Source organism: Lampetra fluviatilis, chromosome 35 (assembly GCF_964198595.1).
Source record: "Lampetra fluviatilis chromosome 35, kcLamFluv1.1, whole genome shotgun sequence".
NCBI lineage: Eukaryota > Metazoa > Chordata > Hyperoartia > Petromyzontiformes > Petromyzontidae > Lampetra > Lampetra fluviatilis.
This window is the reverse complement of record NC_136309.1, coordinates 2,460,165-2,478,974: the sequence shown is the minus strand read 5'-3', so window position 1 is coordinate 2,478,974 and position 18,810 is coordinate 2,460,165. Positions and strand designations below refer to the sequence as shown.

Genomic DNA, 18,810 nt, shown 5'->3' with positions numbered 1-18,810 from the left:
TTATTTCATCACGTCGTCATTTATTTTATATTTTATACCTACGCGACTTACCAAAAGAACCAAAGAGTATAGATTATCACGGTTGGCTACGCACGGTGCGAAAGACGTTCACCATACATAACATTCGCTCTTGAGCACACACACACATGCATACATTCAATGTTTGCACCACTTTGCTCGGAATTGTGGCCTAACATCTTTATTTGACAAACCCATCACAAACCTGCAACGGTGATATAAGTAGATTAAAAACAATTGTAATGTATTTTCTTGCCAGGGCATCTTGTAAAAGCCCAAATCGCCCTTAAATTCTTCATTTCAATGAGCAGTGCGCGCGCCACAAGGCCAAACGGCACGTCCCCATGTAGGCACATTCCTCCAAGATGTTTAACTGTAGGAATTTGCACTTTCCTTTGACTTCTCCAAGATCCAAATTGAAACTATGTGCCAGTTGCACATTCTCGATCCTGTTATCAAGACGCAACAGCCACCTGGCGTTTTACAGCATGAACTCCATGGCGTTTCCATTGTCAGCCTGGCTATGAACCAAAATTTGATACATGAGCACAAATTAAAACTCTAAAATGTTGCATCATTTAACACTGCTTTGTAACAGAAAAAAATACCATAGGCTTAATGTTTGAAGAATGGACCACTGCCTCAAATGTTAAGCATTTTTCTGTTACGAGCTAGCATTAATGGTGAAAGCGATAGTTTTTATTTGTTCGTGCCTCACCTGCAAACAGTCCCGTATTTCATGTTTTGCTTACCCAGGTAAGATCTTAAAAAGACCAGAAATCTCATTTGTGAGTGACCTGGGTAACCATTACATACATTTGTATTTACACTGCGTCTCTGCATTTTAATCGCCCTCTGCGTTAATTCTGAATATGGAAACCCCCAAGTGGGTTCGAGGGCTGACCAAAAAAAGATGCCATGAGCTGCCAGTGAGGGCCAGCATTTGAAGACAGTGACCAGCACCAGAAGGCACTAGCCAACACATGCCTATCAGCCTTTAAGATACCTCACTAATGTTGGTAAAAACCATGGGATGAACCAAAACATAAAATGTATTTTTTTTTACAACACGTGGTACACTGTTAAATGTACATTTAAAAAACTAAATAGAACAGTATGAAGTGAAACGCAAATTTCACCGTAAGTAGTTACAAAAATGAAACTAAACTATCAATATTGGTGGTATTCTCAGCAACAGTCTTTCACATAAAGTTTCATGTACAACGGCTGCACCTAAGACTAGAAAAGCCACAAATATTTAGCCCATTTACATAACCATGTTCAACAATGCATGTTTTCTCCTCAAAATAATAAAACAAACTAAAATACATTTCTGCATTACAATATTGACCGATTGTTTTATTTTCAAAGTCCAATTATCTCGAAAAACAATTTTGTACAGCAGGATCCTTGATTGAGCACACATGATAGTCGAAATGGTACAACTGTCTTGCCAATTTTACAATTCCCAATAGGGTATTGTACCACCACGAATGAGGAGTTGGTGCTCACCCAGTCGCATCTAGAAGCACTTTCGGTTGCAGCAAAATGGGACGGGCGTACAGGCTTCGGCAAAAACAGCTGGCATGCGTGGAAGCGTGTGCACGCAATTGGAAAGCGACGGTGCACTATTTGAACCCTTGCCGTGCGGGCCCTCGCAAGTCGTTAAAGGAAGAAATAAAACTCAAAATCGTTACACTCAGCGTGCGCCCCCAGTCGTTGCTGTTGGAAACTTAATGCAAAACCAAAAGTGGTGGCGGCTGTGGCCAACGGTCGATCGTTGGGCGTGGTGGCGGCGGGTGCCGAAATGCAGATGGTGGCTAAAAATGCGGCACTTCACTGCAGGAGGCGGGGTGGGCGGGAGCCAGAGGCGAATGATTGGAGAATGTGCCGTGTCATGCTGGATCGGAGGTGGCGGTGGACGTGGGAATGGGGTGGAGATGGGGTCCGGCTACTGAAGCGCGTGTGCTGGGGTTTGAGATGTCTTCACCCGACCGTCATGTCACGTCCCTCAGCGGAACAATCTGTACCAGTGCAAAAAAAACCGAAGCAAAAACATTCAATGCTTTCAAAGGATTACCACTTCACCGTGTCCCTCCTACCTTTAAACACACACTGGGCAGTGTTAATGTCCCCCCTGGTAGTCCCTTAACCCGGAGGTGTAAATTCCACTCTCCTACAACAGGCGGAGATGTTGGTCTACAATGTCGCAATTAAAAGTGTAACAAAATAAAAACACTGCTAGATTTTGCAATGTAGATAATTAACTTGGCTGTATATATTCCAGTCTGTCCAATTAGGCGTTTGAAGAATAATTAAAGAGAAAATAAATGGTAAAATTTGTCAGATGTTTTGGCACAGCACTCTGGTCATGTAACTTCAATTAAATTGTATTACACTATATGGGGAGAGTTCTTCGAGAGCTAATGATGCAATTCAGCATGACTTTAAAGTTTTTATTCTCATAAATTAAACTTTGAAGGTTATTCCAAATATGGGGAGGGGGGGAGAAGAGCTTTGGTACATATCTACAACTCTTTTTTGAGTTACATCTTTCATTGAGATCCGCAGATAATTAACATTTTCTTTTGCTTAACCACCAGCATAGTTACGAACAAAACGACCTTCATTTCAAACCATTTTGTGTGACGTGTAAGAATATGCATGTGCCAAGTCTACACATGGAAGCTTTGTAGTCGGCAGGTAACGACCCCCCCACCACCAAACCATGATTTGGTTGGCGATTTTTTTTTTATCAGCCATATACAGTGACACGTTGACACATTTTCACACTGAATATTGGCAAAACATCCTTTCTACTGACACACAAATTAGACTCACAGTGTCTGTAATATCCACTTCTTAACGATTTCTTGCCCCGTTAAAGTGCTGGTGAAATAGCCTATGGGTCAAGACCAGATGTTTGTGTTGTCAGTACACCCAACGTTGCCAAACTTAAGTGGTCCGAATTACGTTTACAAGTCAATGAAACAGTTAATTCTTACAGGCGTCATTCAACGCACCTACTACGAGCCTCGACAACAAAAAATGTTCTTATCGATTGATCGCCACATCTCCACAGCACACCGAAGCACACTCCTTGCGGCACTTACTCTCTATCTCTGTCTCGCACACACGTAGTCCGGGGTTGGGGCAGCCCGGGGCTACGTGTGGCGGGCGCCACGCTCCGAGGAGCCGTGTCGCCCGTGCCGACTGCGGGAGCGGCTACGTGAGCGCTGCCTGCGCCGGCGGTCGCCTGAGCGGGAGCGGCGCCGTCTATCGGCCGAGCCAGAGCGTGAGCGCCTCCTGCGTCCTTCCCCCGAGGAGCGCGAGCTATGGGTGGGGGGGAGGGGCAACATGGGGGAAAAAGGTGACCCCATCAGAAAAGTATAAAGTGTTTTTGTACTTCGAGACGATACAAAATGCCACTGCCTTCGCGTTTTACACGCACTGAGCAAACACGATAAATCGTCGCATTTCTGACTTGCATCGGTTAACCGCCCAGACCCAGTGCAGCATTGTGGATGGTGAAACTGTCAATTTATATAGATGTTGACATATCGCACCTTTCAACACATCCGCCTATAACTCATCCCCACAGCGAGTCAGATATGCGACGAACTGTAATATCATGTTGTCACACTCAAGTCGGTCCAATAGTTCGCCATCCAATGTCAGATTAACAACAAGAGACCCGCCGATGTCACACACATTAAAAAATGTGTGATATCTCCTAAGTCCATTTTGACAATAACCTCCCTTCTTGACTACTTCCCCTCTATTCCAGGAACCAAGACTTTCAAGTGACTCAGTCAACCCCTGATCAATGGGGGTGGTTTCTGTTTATCTGTCGCTTCCGAGGTCTGTAAAGTCCCTTCCCTGGGTTGTCCAGACTGCTATCTCTCTATTTCCTTAATTTATGTTCTGGATTTTAAATTCCGTGTTCCGATCACCTCTTCTCCTACTACTGTGTACTGCCACCCTAAAGTCTGTAAAGTACCTTCAGATGCAGTTGTGTTTGTACACTTTACGAATCCAAATTGTATTGCATACAGAATATATTTCGAACCAACAAACCACAAATAAATCCACCATGAAGAAATTTATGTTATGTTAACAAATCCCACGTTGTGCCTCGTGATGAGTCCATGGCACCATTTTTTTAAATTGTGTTTTCTTAAAAATATGGTATTCTTGAAATTTGCGGTTATAGTGCAGGTAAGGGCACGGTAACAAGAACCAAGGTAAATATGGGATGCTTCATGCCCGCTTACAATGCAGTTTTTGACTCACTAAAATAAACAAAGCTGTTTATTTCAGGCAGCGATAACAAAACAAGAGCAAACTGACTATCCTATCCTTTACACAACCGCACAGAATGGTTATAGTTAAATGGTGATGAAAATACACGTCTATTTTTGGCAATATACGCCAATTAAAATAAGTGGTAGCTAGTCATTTGCAATTTTTTAACGCAACCCTGATAAGAAATTAATACTACTTAACAATGTTACCAACGTGACGTTGATGCATTGCTGTGCCGCAATTTCCTTTTTATTTCCTCTTTTCCAAAAATGTTATTGTACCATTGCCATCGTGTTATGACACAAAGCATCCATTTGGAAGGATAACAGAGCAGTGGATCACCCACCGTGTTCGAGAATGATCCCCAAACTCTTCCGATATCCGTTCAGGTGATTTCACATCTTTACATTTTCCCACAACTTCTGCTAAGATGAAAATGCTAATCGCAAGAAGATCGTACCAAAATTTGCAATTCTTAGGGATGATTCTTTTGCCAAATTAAGTGAAAAAATATCAGTTAATCAAATGGATTTTGTGAAGTCATTGGCGAATGGATTAAGACCCTTTCGCTAAAAGTGAGAACCCAGTCCTAAGCATGGGAAACTGAAAACTGAATGTGAACCCAAGATCACAGCAATGTCAGATCAATGCTAGACAGTGCAGCAGTTTTAATCTGTTCCTGTACAAAGACAACTTCCGATGCCCTTCTGAAACGGTCCTCCCCCAAGACCAAGCACAGCCATTTGCTTTGAAATTCCCCAACTTGCACTGACCTCCATCGGCTTAATGGGCCAATTCTCACATTGCACTGCATGTCACGAATTAGCTGTATTAATACCTATGACGGTCACATTGCAGGAGCGCCACTAGAATTAACAATGGTGTCGCTTTCTCAACGCAGTGTGGGCCACGACTTAAGTTTTTGTTTTTCCACGAATGAAGCTGTAAAATATTGTCCGGCAGAACTGGACAGCCTAAAGTATGCGGCTACCAGATAAGAGAGCTCCTTAGTTTCCGGGTTACGGGTGTGGTAACTTACGCCCTGTACTCGCGGCTCCGAGATCGAGACCTCGACCTGCCCAGAAACACAAAAGCACAAAACCAAGGAGGGTTAAAACGGAGATGATACAAGTGCAGCTGAACAACTTAACAAATACGACAAATTATGTATTTATTTACGACGCATTTGCTTGCGATGGTCACTGGCCCCGTCACACGAGCGAGACAAGGTAGCGACAATTCTGACTTTCTAAACATCATGATTATATTGCGGTGTTGTGGAGCTGCTGCCTCGCCTCCTCCGTGGTCTGTCCTCACGCTCTCTCTCGTCCAACCTCCTCATACGGTCCTGCTCGATCTTGTCCCTCTTCTCCTCCACAAGTTTCTGCGGATAAAAAAAGCAAACGGGGCTTAGAGCTTTACGGCAGGGTCACCTTGACTGCAGGGTTTGCGCTCAATTGTATATATATACGAGACGACTCGCTTTCGCAAGGAAGACAAAGCATAAAATACAGATGGAAAAAGCTTACGTAGAAAAAGATCGTACATGAAACAGAATAAATTAAATTAAGATGACAAAACATACACAAGTTGTGTGTTAGTTGTCAAAAATATCCATACAACCACCACCAACAATGGAAAAAGCACAATAGTGAGTGTTTTAATTAGTCCCCGACTGCCTATCAACTACAAAATATCAAAAGACAAGCATGAGGAACTCAAACAATGAGTCATACATGGAGTCCTTGTACCGCTTTTAATTTTAGTGTTACCATAACATATTATTATGCAAACTCCTTAATTAAACCAGTTGAAAACTCACAAGAAAAAATTACATTCCAATTTACTATTTAATCTACACATTGCCTACTCAAGCAGATACAGCTATAGAAACCCATTGTTTTATTGAAAATCACTATTATTAATGGTATGTATTTATTTTTTTTATCTATAAGCCATATACAGTTACACGTTCACACATTTTCACACCGAATATTGGCAAAAACAGCCTTTCTACTAACACACAAATTAAGACTCACAGGGTCTGTAATATCCACTTCGTAACCATTTCTTGCCCCGTTAAAGTGCTGGTCAAATAGCCTATGGGTCAAGACCAGATATTTGTGTTGTCAGTACACCCAAGGTTGCAAAACTTTAGTGGTTCGAATTATGTTTTCAAGTCATTCAAACTGAATTTGCATGAAACGCTATCGACAATTCATTGTTACTGACAAACCTGCAGACATTGGTACGAATAAACGTTTTCCACCTCAGGCAGTACCAATTTCCGCTCTGGCTCAGACCAAAACAGACTGCAGTATGTCTACGAGATTTGGATACCATTAGCAGAAATGGCAAGTCACAACTCACAGTTAAACAGTGTAACAGTTTGAGTTGGAACCGTTCATCTTCTCATCACTTCTGGTCATTCAAACGTACGTATAGTTTCTGCTCGTGTACTACAAGACATGTTCTTCCATATGTAAGCACAACATCAAATGTGAAATGATAACTGTGGGGGGGGGGGGGGGGCGCCGCTTCACACCTTGAGCTCCTGGAGTTTTTCCCGGATCTCGATGAAGCCCAAGTGCAGCTTGCCGCCAAAATGGTCGGCGAGGCGCCGGTCGTTGTCGTGCAGGCCCAGGTAGGCGGAGCACACCTCGCACACGCGCAGCTTCTGCTGCTGGAAGCTAGACGCTGGCATCGAGTTGCGGTACTCCTCCTGCGGGCAACAAATAGCGGCGCGGTTATGCAACGATCGACTCTTCCCCGCCATGTTTCAAGAATCTTCCCAGCCACGTTTCAAGAATTCGAGATCGGCAGTCTGATTGTAGATGCGATTATTTTTTCGTCTCATTTTGACGGTGGCATTCATACGGTTTCCCTTTTTACTTCATTATAAGTTGTCTTTGCTCCATGCCTAAATGTGCATATAATTCAAATACAAGATAAATAAGCCATTAAATACAAACTCGCCTATACTATCGACGAGCATAAGAATCAATAGATGAATCATTTAGTGGTTACATAAATACAAGTGAAGACTGTTGTTGCATTACCGATTTCAAATCTTGGTGGCCATCCAGGATTTATTAAATATGAATACCATGTGTGGTCTTACAGGTTAGGCCACGTGTTGAGCACTTTATCTCTTCACGAGTAGTGTCTAGCGAAAGCTTAAGACAATTGTTAGCTTAACTCAGACGACAATTGGTTGTAAAAACCTACGCACTAAAATGAATGCACAACTGTTGTACTAACGTATAGGACTTGCCGCTGTGAAAGGAATGTTTGTCATGGCTGTGGTTCCCCATTGGCATACGACTGTGCCAATGCTGGCGAGGAAGTGAGGGGCCTGTCTTTACCTCCGCGTCACGCTTGCGCTGTCGAACTTTCTCAACTTCGTCCATCACGTTCTGGGACTCCTCCACGTTGCCTGCAGCGCCCAGGGCTTCGGCCTTGGCAAGCAACTTGCCGATCTCCTCGTTGATGGCATGCACATTCTCAGCCTGCACGGGGGGGGGGGAGCACATGGAGCATGAGTTGAGATACTCGCAGTTTAATTCCCGGTGTCCCCCAGAGAGTAAAACAATATTCTTCTTCTTCCACGCGTTTGTCCCAATCATCTGGGGTCCACTGCCCTCCCCAACCTTCTCCACGCTGCCCTGTCCTGCGCTATCTCTCTTTCCACTCCTCGGGCCACCGTGTCCGATTGCACCATATCGCCGCCCCCCACCTCTACTTCTGCCTTCCTCTTGATCTCTTTCCTTCCACTTGCATCACTCGCACTTTCTGATCCACATAATTTTCCTGTTGTCTCTCAACATGGCCGAACCACACCAGCCTTTTCAGTCTCATCTCCTCTGTGATTTCTACCACCTTGAGCCTTCCTCTCACTTCTTCATTTCTGACCCTATCCTTCCTTGTCAAACCCAACATCCACCACAATATCCTCATCTGTGTGACTACAATAGCTTGGTCCTCCCTCTTTCTTGTGCCCCAGCACCGGCCTCACCACCATCTTGTAGACTTTTCCCTTCAACCAAACTGGGACCCTCTTATCGCAAACCACACCAGTCATCTCTCGTCATTTCAACCATCACAATGACTGCACCAAAATGAATGTTCCATTACAAAGGAAAACAGTGGGCGAATGGAAAATGCAACACAAGAAAATGATTTTTTTTTACAACCTCGTTTTTATAAAATCTTTAAACTCGATTTGGACAGCCTGCGACACAGGATGGTGAATATATACAAACAGAAGGTTTCATATAGGTTGCATATTACTTTAGCAATACAAGAATTAGAACTACATTGTTAATGTCATGGATTTCTATTTCATATATGTATGTAGAAATTATTTCGCATTTCACGTTTGTTAACTTCTTTGATGCATGTTTTACACGAGTATCTGCGCAGGGAAACGACACCGTTGTATTAAATACTTTACCTGTATTCCTAAAGCCCAACCAGGCGTTGTGTGTATTGTGAGGTTTCTACTTTTTAAGGGGTTCTTACCTTGGCAGACACCTCAGCACTGATCTCTTCCTGGGTCTCTGCCAGGCGCTTTTTGGCCACTTCAGTTCGCCTGTCGCAGTCAGCAATGAACGACTGCAAGTGCTTCATAGCCTTGCAACAGAAACAATTGCACGAGTCATTCCCAGCACTGCAAAATGTCGGCTAGAGACATTTAAGAAACCAATTCAGCATAGCTTGAACACGATTTTCGCCTTGTCATTTCATCTACTTTTAATGCCAATCAAGCAGGACTTTCCTTATGATTGCGTTACGTAGTTGTGAGAATATCAACATACAAGAGGGTGTTTCCTTTTCAAATATACAAATATAATTTAGGTGCATCAGCTTATGAGCCTTCTGGAGAAATGTGTTCTGGGATCATTTGTTTCAGCAGAAAACTACAGAATGGTTTAACATTTCTGAGTCATGATCGTAGAAAGGTTTGGCATACAGATGCTGCTGGGTTATCTGGTGTAAAAGGCAATAGCCCTCCACAAACACTGTGGACTCATTCAGTACAAAAGAAAAATCTGTGATAATGAAAACCCTGTCTTGCTGAAAAATGGGAAATAATAAAGATCTGTGTCACTACCAATAGATAAATAACACTTAGGTCCATCAGCCTGTTGGCCTTCTGGACCAATTTTTGTGAGAATAATTATCTTATCAAAATATATTTTCATCACATACACAAAAGCAATGAATGAAATGTATACTTACATCCACTTCGAAGAAGTAGTCTTTCTTCTTTGAAGCTATCTCATAATCAGCACGAAGAGCAAGATCATGCGTCTTTGGGCAGTCTCCCAAATCCATTCTCTGAAATAGAAGCCAAACATTGTTTAATACTTACACAAGACGACAATATTTATATTGGGCAAGAAATATAATCACCGTCTGTATGAGAACAGTGCATTTTAGAAATAGCGTCCCACACTTGTAAATATAAGTTATCGGTATTATTGTCCACCGACAGACAATGCAAATGCCGACTTAAACATATCATCAAATTGCATGACCCTGCTTTGTTGTGCATGTTATGATGCTGCATTGGCTGTGGTGCACAAGCACAATAAACAAAAACCTTAACACTGCCACATCATTTACGTGCTACGAAGGGCCAATACCCAAAACGTGGCCTTACTATAATTGTTTTCCTTTAAGGCAGTGTTATTGATTGTTTTGAGCATTTTTGTTCAGCGTGCTTGAGATGACTCACCCCATATCAACTTGGTGAATTGTCACAATTTGCATTTGTCTGTCGAGTTCATTCTCATTAGCCTTTAGATTCAATTTACATGTAACTTTAACAAATGGTGAATAATCAACTGCTACACATGTGTTGCATGTACCATGACGGCAACAATCAATATTAATCGACCACTTCGTTTAATGCCGACTTGCATATGCCTTCTGAAATGTTCCCACTTTTGGTGGGATAATTCCTTTACCCGTGTAAGTAGCCAACCCTTTACCAACCTGCTCAATTCTCCCCTTAAGAAAACTCACAGTTGTCTGGGTGCCAGAAGCACCAAGGCAGAGCCTGTACTCACAGTTCCCGCCAGCGTGTCATGGGGGCAGCAGTCAAGGAGATGGCTCTTGCAGACAACATCGTCTGTGAATTTAATGCGCTGTCGACTGACGTCACCTGCAACAATGGGTTTTAAATACGATTCAATTTCTCAGCAACATCTCATACGGAAGCAGCACTTTGCTACATAGCAGAGACAGAAAGGCGCAATTTGCATTGCGCCATTCATAACGGATGCACTGTCGTACATCGCGCACCGTCCTTGTTACAGACGGCAGGGACAAAGCTCTGCTTTTTGATATGTGATCGAGGCAAAATTGTGAGTTGATTGCACTAGGGTATATATGCTATTGCCTTGGGATATAGTTACGTAGAAAAATACATGGACTGTAAAACATTAACAAAGGGAATTCACACCCTTTTACAGCTGTTGTGTAGGCCATAAAAATCCAGCAGAATGACATGTTTAATGTCAATACAAAACAGTAAAACTCATCATGCACATTTTGTATGAAAACATTTCCAAGGCAAAAATGTGTAAATATCAGTGTTCTTAAAATATATTAGGTGTGATGCAAGTTTTTTTTTTCAGGGAGGATGCCTCTGAATACATAATGAACACAATGTCAGAGAGGAAAACACAAAGTTAAAGATAGAATACACACTGCGATTGCCGCACACAACACCATTTCACGTCTTCACTATCTGGTCAGCTGCACAAACTTTATACCTCACGCAGAACACTAAAAAGGAAAAACGTTGTCAGCCACAAACCTGTGATACACGTAGTCAGAAGTAGACACAATCCAATAACGGCAAACATTGTACACGATTCAACCAACAACACGTTAGGCATGTCCAGAGTGCTTTACACATATAAAAAAAAAACTTAGCGAAGTTTTAGGCTTTCGAGAGCAAATAAAAATAGTTGCACTCTCTCGAGTTTACGGCTCCTTTCAAGCAACGTATGTTGAAACTGTAAACTCTTTTACCAGGGTGTTTTCTCACAAAAACTGTCACACCGGTGTTTTCATTTTTTTTTTACGCTGGAGCGTAAAATTCGACGGAATCACGAAGCACTTTCCACATTTCATAACACAGCTTTAAAATTTATTTTTTTTGCATGACTCACGGCTCGGCGAATGTGACGCTTTTCTGTTTTTTCCTTGCAGACTGAGGTAGGCAGGCAAAGATACACTGAACCTTTGCAAATAAAACAAGGGGGCCACAATTGTTTAATAGGTATACAGAATTTGGCCAACAAATATTAAGCTATGAAACTGCACACTGCCATCAATAGGTTGTCTCGTGAAAAAAAATAAAAGGACGTACACATGTACAGTTTGTCTGCGGAAAGGGTTTAAGCATGCACATCATGTCTTGTGGCAGCATTTTATTTGTTCGTTTCCAAACTAGGAATCGACCGATACCCTATTAAACCGGTAAGGTGAGACCTCACTTTAATGCGGATGCAGGTATCGCAAGAGAATGAAATGAAATGTTGTCTTTTTAAACTGCTGAAAATGGAATTGGGCCACATAAGTCTACAAATGTTTATGGTCCGCAAATTCAAAAACCCAATGCAACATTTGACAACCTTATTTGAGCTGGAGAATTTGGCACAAGGTGTTTATAAACTAGATCGGCAAATCGGCTTACACAGGCAGCAGTGCTCAGGAATAACTAAGAAAAGAATTGCACCAATGAACCTGCAATACGAGTCATTTGTTTCAAATTGTGTCACGCATATAGCAAAATGTCAAATTAGGCCTCTTAGGCAAGTGGTTCTCAAGCTGCGGTCCTTGCCCTCCCACTCCGGTCCACTTCTGCGGCTTTGAACCACGGAAGCACGCAACGCACCTCACGCATTACACCTCACGGAATTTGAATGCGAGACTTCCTCTCCATCATGACCACCAAAGACCAGTTTTAAAATTCCCTCCCAAAATGATTTTGTGCACCTTAAAGCAACAGGCGAGTAATTCCTATCTCGGTGCAACCTCCAATCCTTAAGGCCATGATCCACTTGGGAAATTTCAGGGCAATCATTGCCGGCAATTACCACCGGCAAATAGATGCGTAGCATTTCCCACTGTAAACGTCTCACTGTCCAAAATTTGAACAATTCCGATGCAAGCAGCACCTAGTGAGCAACGGAGCAGCAACGTCCAATCAGATCTGAGATGGAACACACGTGACCGCCCGACGTCACTTTCTGAAACCCGAAAAAAATTGTGGCAACAAAATATAGCATGCATGGGATAAAGCCTTCTCATTGTTTGCTTGTCTGGTAACTAGTGACTCGTTCTAGGCCTACTCCATCCATAATCATATTGTTACTAGTACTAGGCCTACCACACATCCCTAATCAACAGGTTCATTTATAGTCTGTAGACCAATCTTTATTCAACATACACACCCCTTCACCGAGGAATGGCATTGATTGGCTGCAGAAAATTCCGTCACTACATTCCGTTGCACATCCAAATTGGCATAGTCGCTCATGGTTAAACCCATAGCCGATGATGATGATTGCCAGAAATTACTGCCCTGAAATTTTCCTTGCAGAGCATGGCCTTAGACTGTCGCAGTTCAATTTCCCATGCCCAACAATCGTACGTCATACTCCAATGACATAACCTGGAGGGCTCATAGCAGAAGCTGCTGAAACTGGAACCCAAAGGTGTCAGATTGCAAGGGAGTTTAACACGTAGGCTTTCGCGACCAATATTATCAATAATAAAGGGTTTTTCGAGGGTTAGATCGTGTAAATAGATTATCGTGTAAATCATTATGGAGATTCCAAGGGATTGGGGTGCACATGTCAACTGTTAGGCATTGTCTTTGGATGCACACTGCTGCAAAATGTCCAAGGCCATGACACAATAGTTATGATCATTCACAAGAATTTCCATTGTGCCTATTCAATTGGCAAGAAAATTGGTTAACATTAATAAATTACCAAAAATAAAAAAAATTTGGATGTATAAATTGTTTAAATGAGACAGCATCTCAAAACATAATACAAATATGGAAAACATGCAGGGAGGATTTTGTTTTTAGAAGGTGATGAGTAGAGAGTAGAAATACACTGCCCTTTGGGGGATGGTCAGCATATCTGTGTAAACTTCCTGTATGCATTTCAATGCCTCAAACTTTGCATTCACATTTCGTATGTAGCACATGGATTAAAAACGGTCATCATAGTCATCTTTGTGCCACTTGACCATTCTGCTTTACTCCCTATCCGTTCTAAGACCACTGCCTGGAACGTCGACCTACCATGTCTTAGAACAGATCACGCAACGTAGTTAAGGCGAAGGTCAACATCATTTCGATGTTGGTGCGAGTCCTCTGTCAGCATAACTGCAGCCCATATTCAATACACTATACCACACTACTAACGTGATTGCCACAGATTGAAATATAAAAACCGACAGAAAAACCACGTAACTTGCATTTTAAAAAGGCAGGTGCCATGCTGGGACTAAAGGCATGTACAGTGAGAACCACTAGCCTGAAGGTACGTCCAAGCAACGGAGCAGTGACGACTGGTTGCACTGGGTGGGTGAATACCAGACATTAAGTCAACTATATTGACAGTCATCGGGGCAACGTCAGCTGAAATGACAATTACACCCGCGATTGCAATTCATTACGATTCACGTAATTGCGATAATTGACCTCAGAGATCTGGTTCACACACCACCACAGCCATTATCCAGTGGCAGCGGGAGGACGTCGTTGGTGCAGTGCCCACAGCACCGAAAGTACTGCGTCGCAGTACAAGATCGCCGCACCTTGAAATCCATAACGTTACCATGGTGGGTGGATGCCCTCCCCTAGTCGGTTTGACACTGTATCGGTTGATGCTGCCTTGTCTGAGCGCGCGGCGTTTTGGCAAGAGGTGGGTCGATGGCAGAGGCTTCTTTCTTTGCACGCCCCCCCCATATTGATATCATTAGATGGCGGCTATGTGAAAGCAGGAGCTAACATGTACCGCTGAAACCCTTCAGTTATAAAGATCAGCACCAGGAGCAGCAGCAGTGATCCCACAATACCACACCCACATCCTCAATTCTAATTTACAATCGACAAAGCACGGGAAATAACCTATTAATACTAAAATATTACAGAATACTTTTTTCCATTTTCGGTTTTAGAACGTTAACAGTGGTGGCTCTCGGCTGCTATTACAACATCCACGCACCACGACATGCACTTGGCTAATTGTGCAAACAATTTAAGGCTCAGCTGATGAGCGTCAAGCTCACGGAGCCGGTCCAAGCTACATGTGCAGTCCACACAACTATCAGAAACATATGGTTCACTGATGTGCTATATAATTCCTTACATCTTGAAACGAGTAAGAGTATGCTGTGCTGTCACACGACTATGTGACCGGCTATGGGATGGTTGTTGAGTGCCAAGAACTTGCAACCCAGCATGATTATTGTATTGAAAAATTACCAAAGTTAACAAATCTGAAAAAATACTAGAGATTTGTAACCAATGGTTGCCAATATGATTTTTTTTTATGTTACGAGTAACAATATCAATGGCTTTATACTTATTTTTACATAGCAAGTGTACGGTGTTAAGGTTTGAAAATTGAATATAATTTTAATGAAGATAAAATCACGCAACGCATACAGAGCTTGTGATGGCTCGCCTACATTAAAAAAGGATGACGGTTTGTCAAATTAACCATCGCTACCCAATAATAAGGGTCATCAAAGTAATTTGCAAACTCAATGCTGTCGGTCGCGAAGGTTGACTACGTTTCACACCACGCTGGTGAGTGCGGGTTGGCAAAGTCGGTCCTAAAATCGGTTCAGATGTCATCCAAGGAGGTTATCCCGTAGCCAGAATCGAGTCCACGATACAATTAGGCGATATAAATTAACTTCCTCAACCCTAACGTTAAGCGCTATACAATGGACAATCAAGGGGCTGAGAGTTTAACAAAAAAATTGGCAAATTAACCACTTGATTATAAAATTGCCCATTATCTTTAATTGTTAACGATTGCAATACATTCATAACAGTAGTTATAAGTCGCCTGTTGTACGCACGAGTATATATTATCTAGTTTACCGACAACAAAGTTGTTGATAGTTTGAAACCCTACGAGATTATAAAGTAATCCATTCTAAATTAACTCTATTACAAAAGGAACTAAAAATATTATACGGACATGACAGATTGTGAACGAGCCAATCTATATATTTTAATTTAACACGTAGAGCCAATTACAACCATCGATTAGCCACCTACATTACAAGGGGGAGCTCAACACAATTTTCTCCACAAGTGTCATTACAAACATACGCACTTTATAATTTAAATCGCTTACAATTACCGCCCCAATTATTTTAAACCCTCAATCCTAACCGCGGTCGCCGTATCGGCAATGTCACAATGGGCCCTAAACTTGCAACGCGCGGGTTTTTTTTGGTGGCCCACGGAAACTGTCGTAACAAAACAAATGTTAACCACTTCTCGTCAAATCTACACGGTCAATCGACAATTCACACACGAGGCCCTTAACGAACACCTCCCCCCACATCACAACGATTTAAGCATAAACCCAGCACAGGTGGCGCATTTGAACTGAGGGCGAGTCAAATTTTGGGGCCTACCCGCATCGAGTCACTGCCGAACCCCCCCCCCTCAACCCAGTCCGCCCGCCCGGCCTCCCCTCGCCTAGCGAGGGCGAAACTTAAGGAAAGTTCTCTCGCTCCGCGGCGCTTACCATCCCTCGCCGTGCCCATCAGCTGGTCCAGCATGGCCCGCATTTGCGCCTGCGCCGACATTTCGCACTCCCCCTTCACCCCCCGTGAAGCTATCGGATCGTCCTGCGTGTGTTGTACGTATTTGATTAAAGAGGCGAGCAACTAAGTTTGTAAAATGGGAACCAAAGCGAGAGGGGGGTGGAAAAAGGCCGCAGCGATGTGAGCGGCGCCGCCTTTCACCCTCGGCTCCCTCTCCCCCTGCGAAGAAAAATGGCGGCGACTACGCCCCCCTCCTCCTCCTCCCGCCACAACCCCCACCCTCGCACCCGCGTGACGTCACGGGCCGTACCAACTCCAACGGCGGCCGCCTCGAGAGCGCCGCCAGCGCTGTGTACGTCATCTCGAGATGGCGCCACCGTGTACGTCATCTGGAGATGGCGCCACCGTGTACGTCATCTGGAGATGGCGCCACCGTGCACGTCATCTCGAGATGGCGCTACCGTGTACGTCATCTGGAGATGGCGCCACCGTGTACGTCATCTCGAGATGGCGCTACCGTGTACGTCATCTGGAGATGGCGCCACCGTGTACGTCATCTGGAGATGGCGCCACCGTGTACGTCATCTGGAGATGGCGCCACCGTGTACGTCATCTCGAGATGGCGCCACCGTGTACGTCATCTGGAGATGGCGCCACCGTGTACGTCATCTCGAGATGGCGCCACCGTGTACGTCATCTCGAGATGGCGCCACCGTGTACGTCATCTCGAGATGGCGCCACCGTGTACGTCATCTCGAGATGGCGCCACCATGTACGTCATCTGGAGATTGCGCCACCGCGTACGTCATCTCGAGATGGCGCCACCGTGTACGTCATCTCGAGATGGCACCACCGCGTACGTCATCTCGAGATGGCGCCACCGTGTACGTCATCTCGAGATGGCGCCACCGCGTACGTCATCTCGAGATGGCGCCACCGTGTACGTCATCTGGAGATGGCGCCACCGCGTACGTCATCTCGAGATGGCGCCACCGCGTACGTCATCTCGAGATGGCGCCACCGCGTACGTCATCTCGAGATGGCGCCACCGCGTACGTCATCTCGAGATGGCGCCACCGTGTACGTCATCTGGAGATGGCGCCACCGCGTACGTCATCTCGAGATGGCGCCACCGTGTACGTCATCTCGAGTGGCGCCACCGCGTACGTCATCTCGAGATGGCGCCACCGTGTACGTCATCTGGAGATGGCGCCACCGTGTACGTCATCTCGAGATGGCGCTAACGTGCACGTCATCTCAAGATGGCGCCACCGTGTACGTCATCTCGAGATGGCGCCACCGTGTACGTCATCTCGAGATGGCGCCACCGTGTACGTCATCTCGAGATGGCGCCACTGTGTACGTCATCTCGAGATGGCGCCACCGCGTACGTCATCTCGAGATGGCGCCACCGTGTACGTCATCTGGAGATGGCGCCACCGCGTACGTCATCTCGAGATGGCGCCACCGCGTACGTCATCTGGAGATGGCGCCACCGTGTACGTCATCTGGAGATGGCGCCACCGTGTACGTCATCTGGAGATGGCGCTACCGTGTACGTCATCTCGAGATGGTGCTACCACGCGTCGGCCGCGTAGGTTCAAGTTCATTTATTAGGTATCTAGCCCTGTGAGCCATTCGGCTCTTGAATCGGGTGCAACAAACAAAAAACAAAAACATGAACAAGAAAACATCTTAAAGTGAATATGTGACTAAGTGCAAACAGAAAATCCAAGAAAAGACAGCAAAATATTGCAGAAAAAATACCGTACACCAACGCTGTGTGCAAAAATTCCAATCAAACAACAACAACAACAACCACAAGACAACTTTGATTAAGGCCATCTCGAGATGGCGCTACCACACGTCAGCAGCACGATGATGATGATGGGGTGGTGTTTTCACTACTTGTGTATTGTTGGGGACCGCACTGAAGGCCACCAGGGGCCTGGCGATGAAGATCACTGCTCTGTAGAATTAAAAAAGTGACATTCAAAAAAAGTGTTAAACTAACATTTTATCCATACTCTTTGGATATTTTGGTTAACGTCACGTAGATGGAACATTAATAGATCACGACGTTTCGATCGCAACACAAGCGACCGTCTTCAGGTGAGAGAGAGAGAAAGCTACTGAAACAAGGTCTTAGATAATCTTAATTTGGAGCTTTCGTGACTGCAGGAATTACTCTTTGGTTCTTTCGGTAAAGTCACGTATAAAGATAAAATAATAAAATAAATAATAGCATACGACGTTTCGATTGCAACACAAGCAATCATCATCAGGTATAAATGAAATAGCAACACAAATCTAACCAGAAAACTATAAACAGACATATAAGCAGACAGATATCACGCTTATATGTCTGTCGGAATGACAGCGTCCTAATGACATCTCTGTTTCTTCACCTGAGGACGGCTGCTTGTGTTGTGGCCGAAACGTCGTGAGAATTTCATTTTATTGTTTTATTTGTATTATTTTATTGGTTTATTTTTAGTATTTTATTATTTCCCTTCTACGTGACTTTATCGAAAGAACCAAGAACGAAAGCTTTACATCTAAATTATACTTTATATCGTTAACAACACTTAAGTTGTTTTAATTCTAGATTTGAAGCTTTCGTGACTGCAAGGATTCATACTCTTAGATTTTTTCGGTAAA

General features: G+C 43.9%; 1 protein-coding gene across 5 annotated transcripts; it reads right to left on the bottom strand.

Annotated features, from left to right (window-relative positions):
• Positions 1-172: 172 nt before the first annotated feature.
• Positions 173-16,377, bottom strand: LUC7L (LUC7 like). 5 transcript variants are annotated; one of them, XM_078872698.1, is made up of 11 exons: positions 16,131-16,377; positions 11,508-11,578; positions 10,398-10,492; positions 9,565-9,663; positions 8,845-8,955; positions 7,689-7,832; positions 6,869-7,045; positions 5,619-5,707; positions 5,363-5,398; positions 3,132-3,351; positions 173-2,042 (listed from the first exon to the last, which is right to left on the bottom strand). In XM_078872698.1, the coding sequence occupies exons 4-10, from the start codon at positions 9,658-9,660 to the stop codon at positions 3,183-3,185; spliced, it is 822 nt and encodes a 273-aa protein (XP_078728824.1). In that variant the 5' UTR covers positions 9,661-9,663; positions 10,398-10,492; positions 11,508-11,578; positions 16,131-16,377; the 3' UTR covers positions 173-2,042; positions 3,132-3,182. The 5 variants fall into 5 exon arrangements, with proteins under 5 accessions (XP_078728824.1, XP_078728821.1, XP_078728820.1 ...); XM_078872695.1 differs by lacking the exon at positions 11,508-11,578 and having other exon boundaries at positions 16,131-16,376; XM_078872694.1 differs by lacking the exon at positions 16,131-16,377.
• Positions 16,378-18,810: the final 2,433 nt, after the last annotated feature.

Excerpts from the sequence above, each read along its gene's own strand:
- LUC7L (XM_078872695.1), bottom strand. The coding sequence starts at position 16,191 with ATGTCGGCGCAGGCGCAAATGCGGGCCATGCTGGACCAGCTGATGGGC. Across the intron at positions 9,664-10,397 it reads ATGACACGCTGGCGGGAACT|AGAATGGATTTGGGAGACTG; the intron begins GTGAGTACAGGC and ends CTTCTATTTCAG. Across the intron at positions 5,399-5,618 it reads GAGGACAGACCACGGAGGAG|GTCGAGGTCTCGATCTCGGA; the intron begins GCGAGGCAGCAG and ends GTTTCTGGGCAG.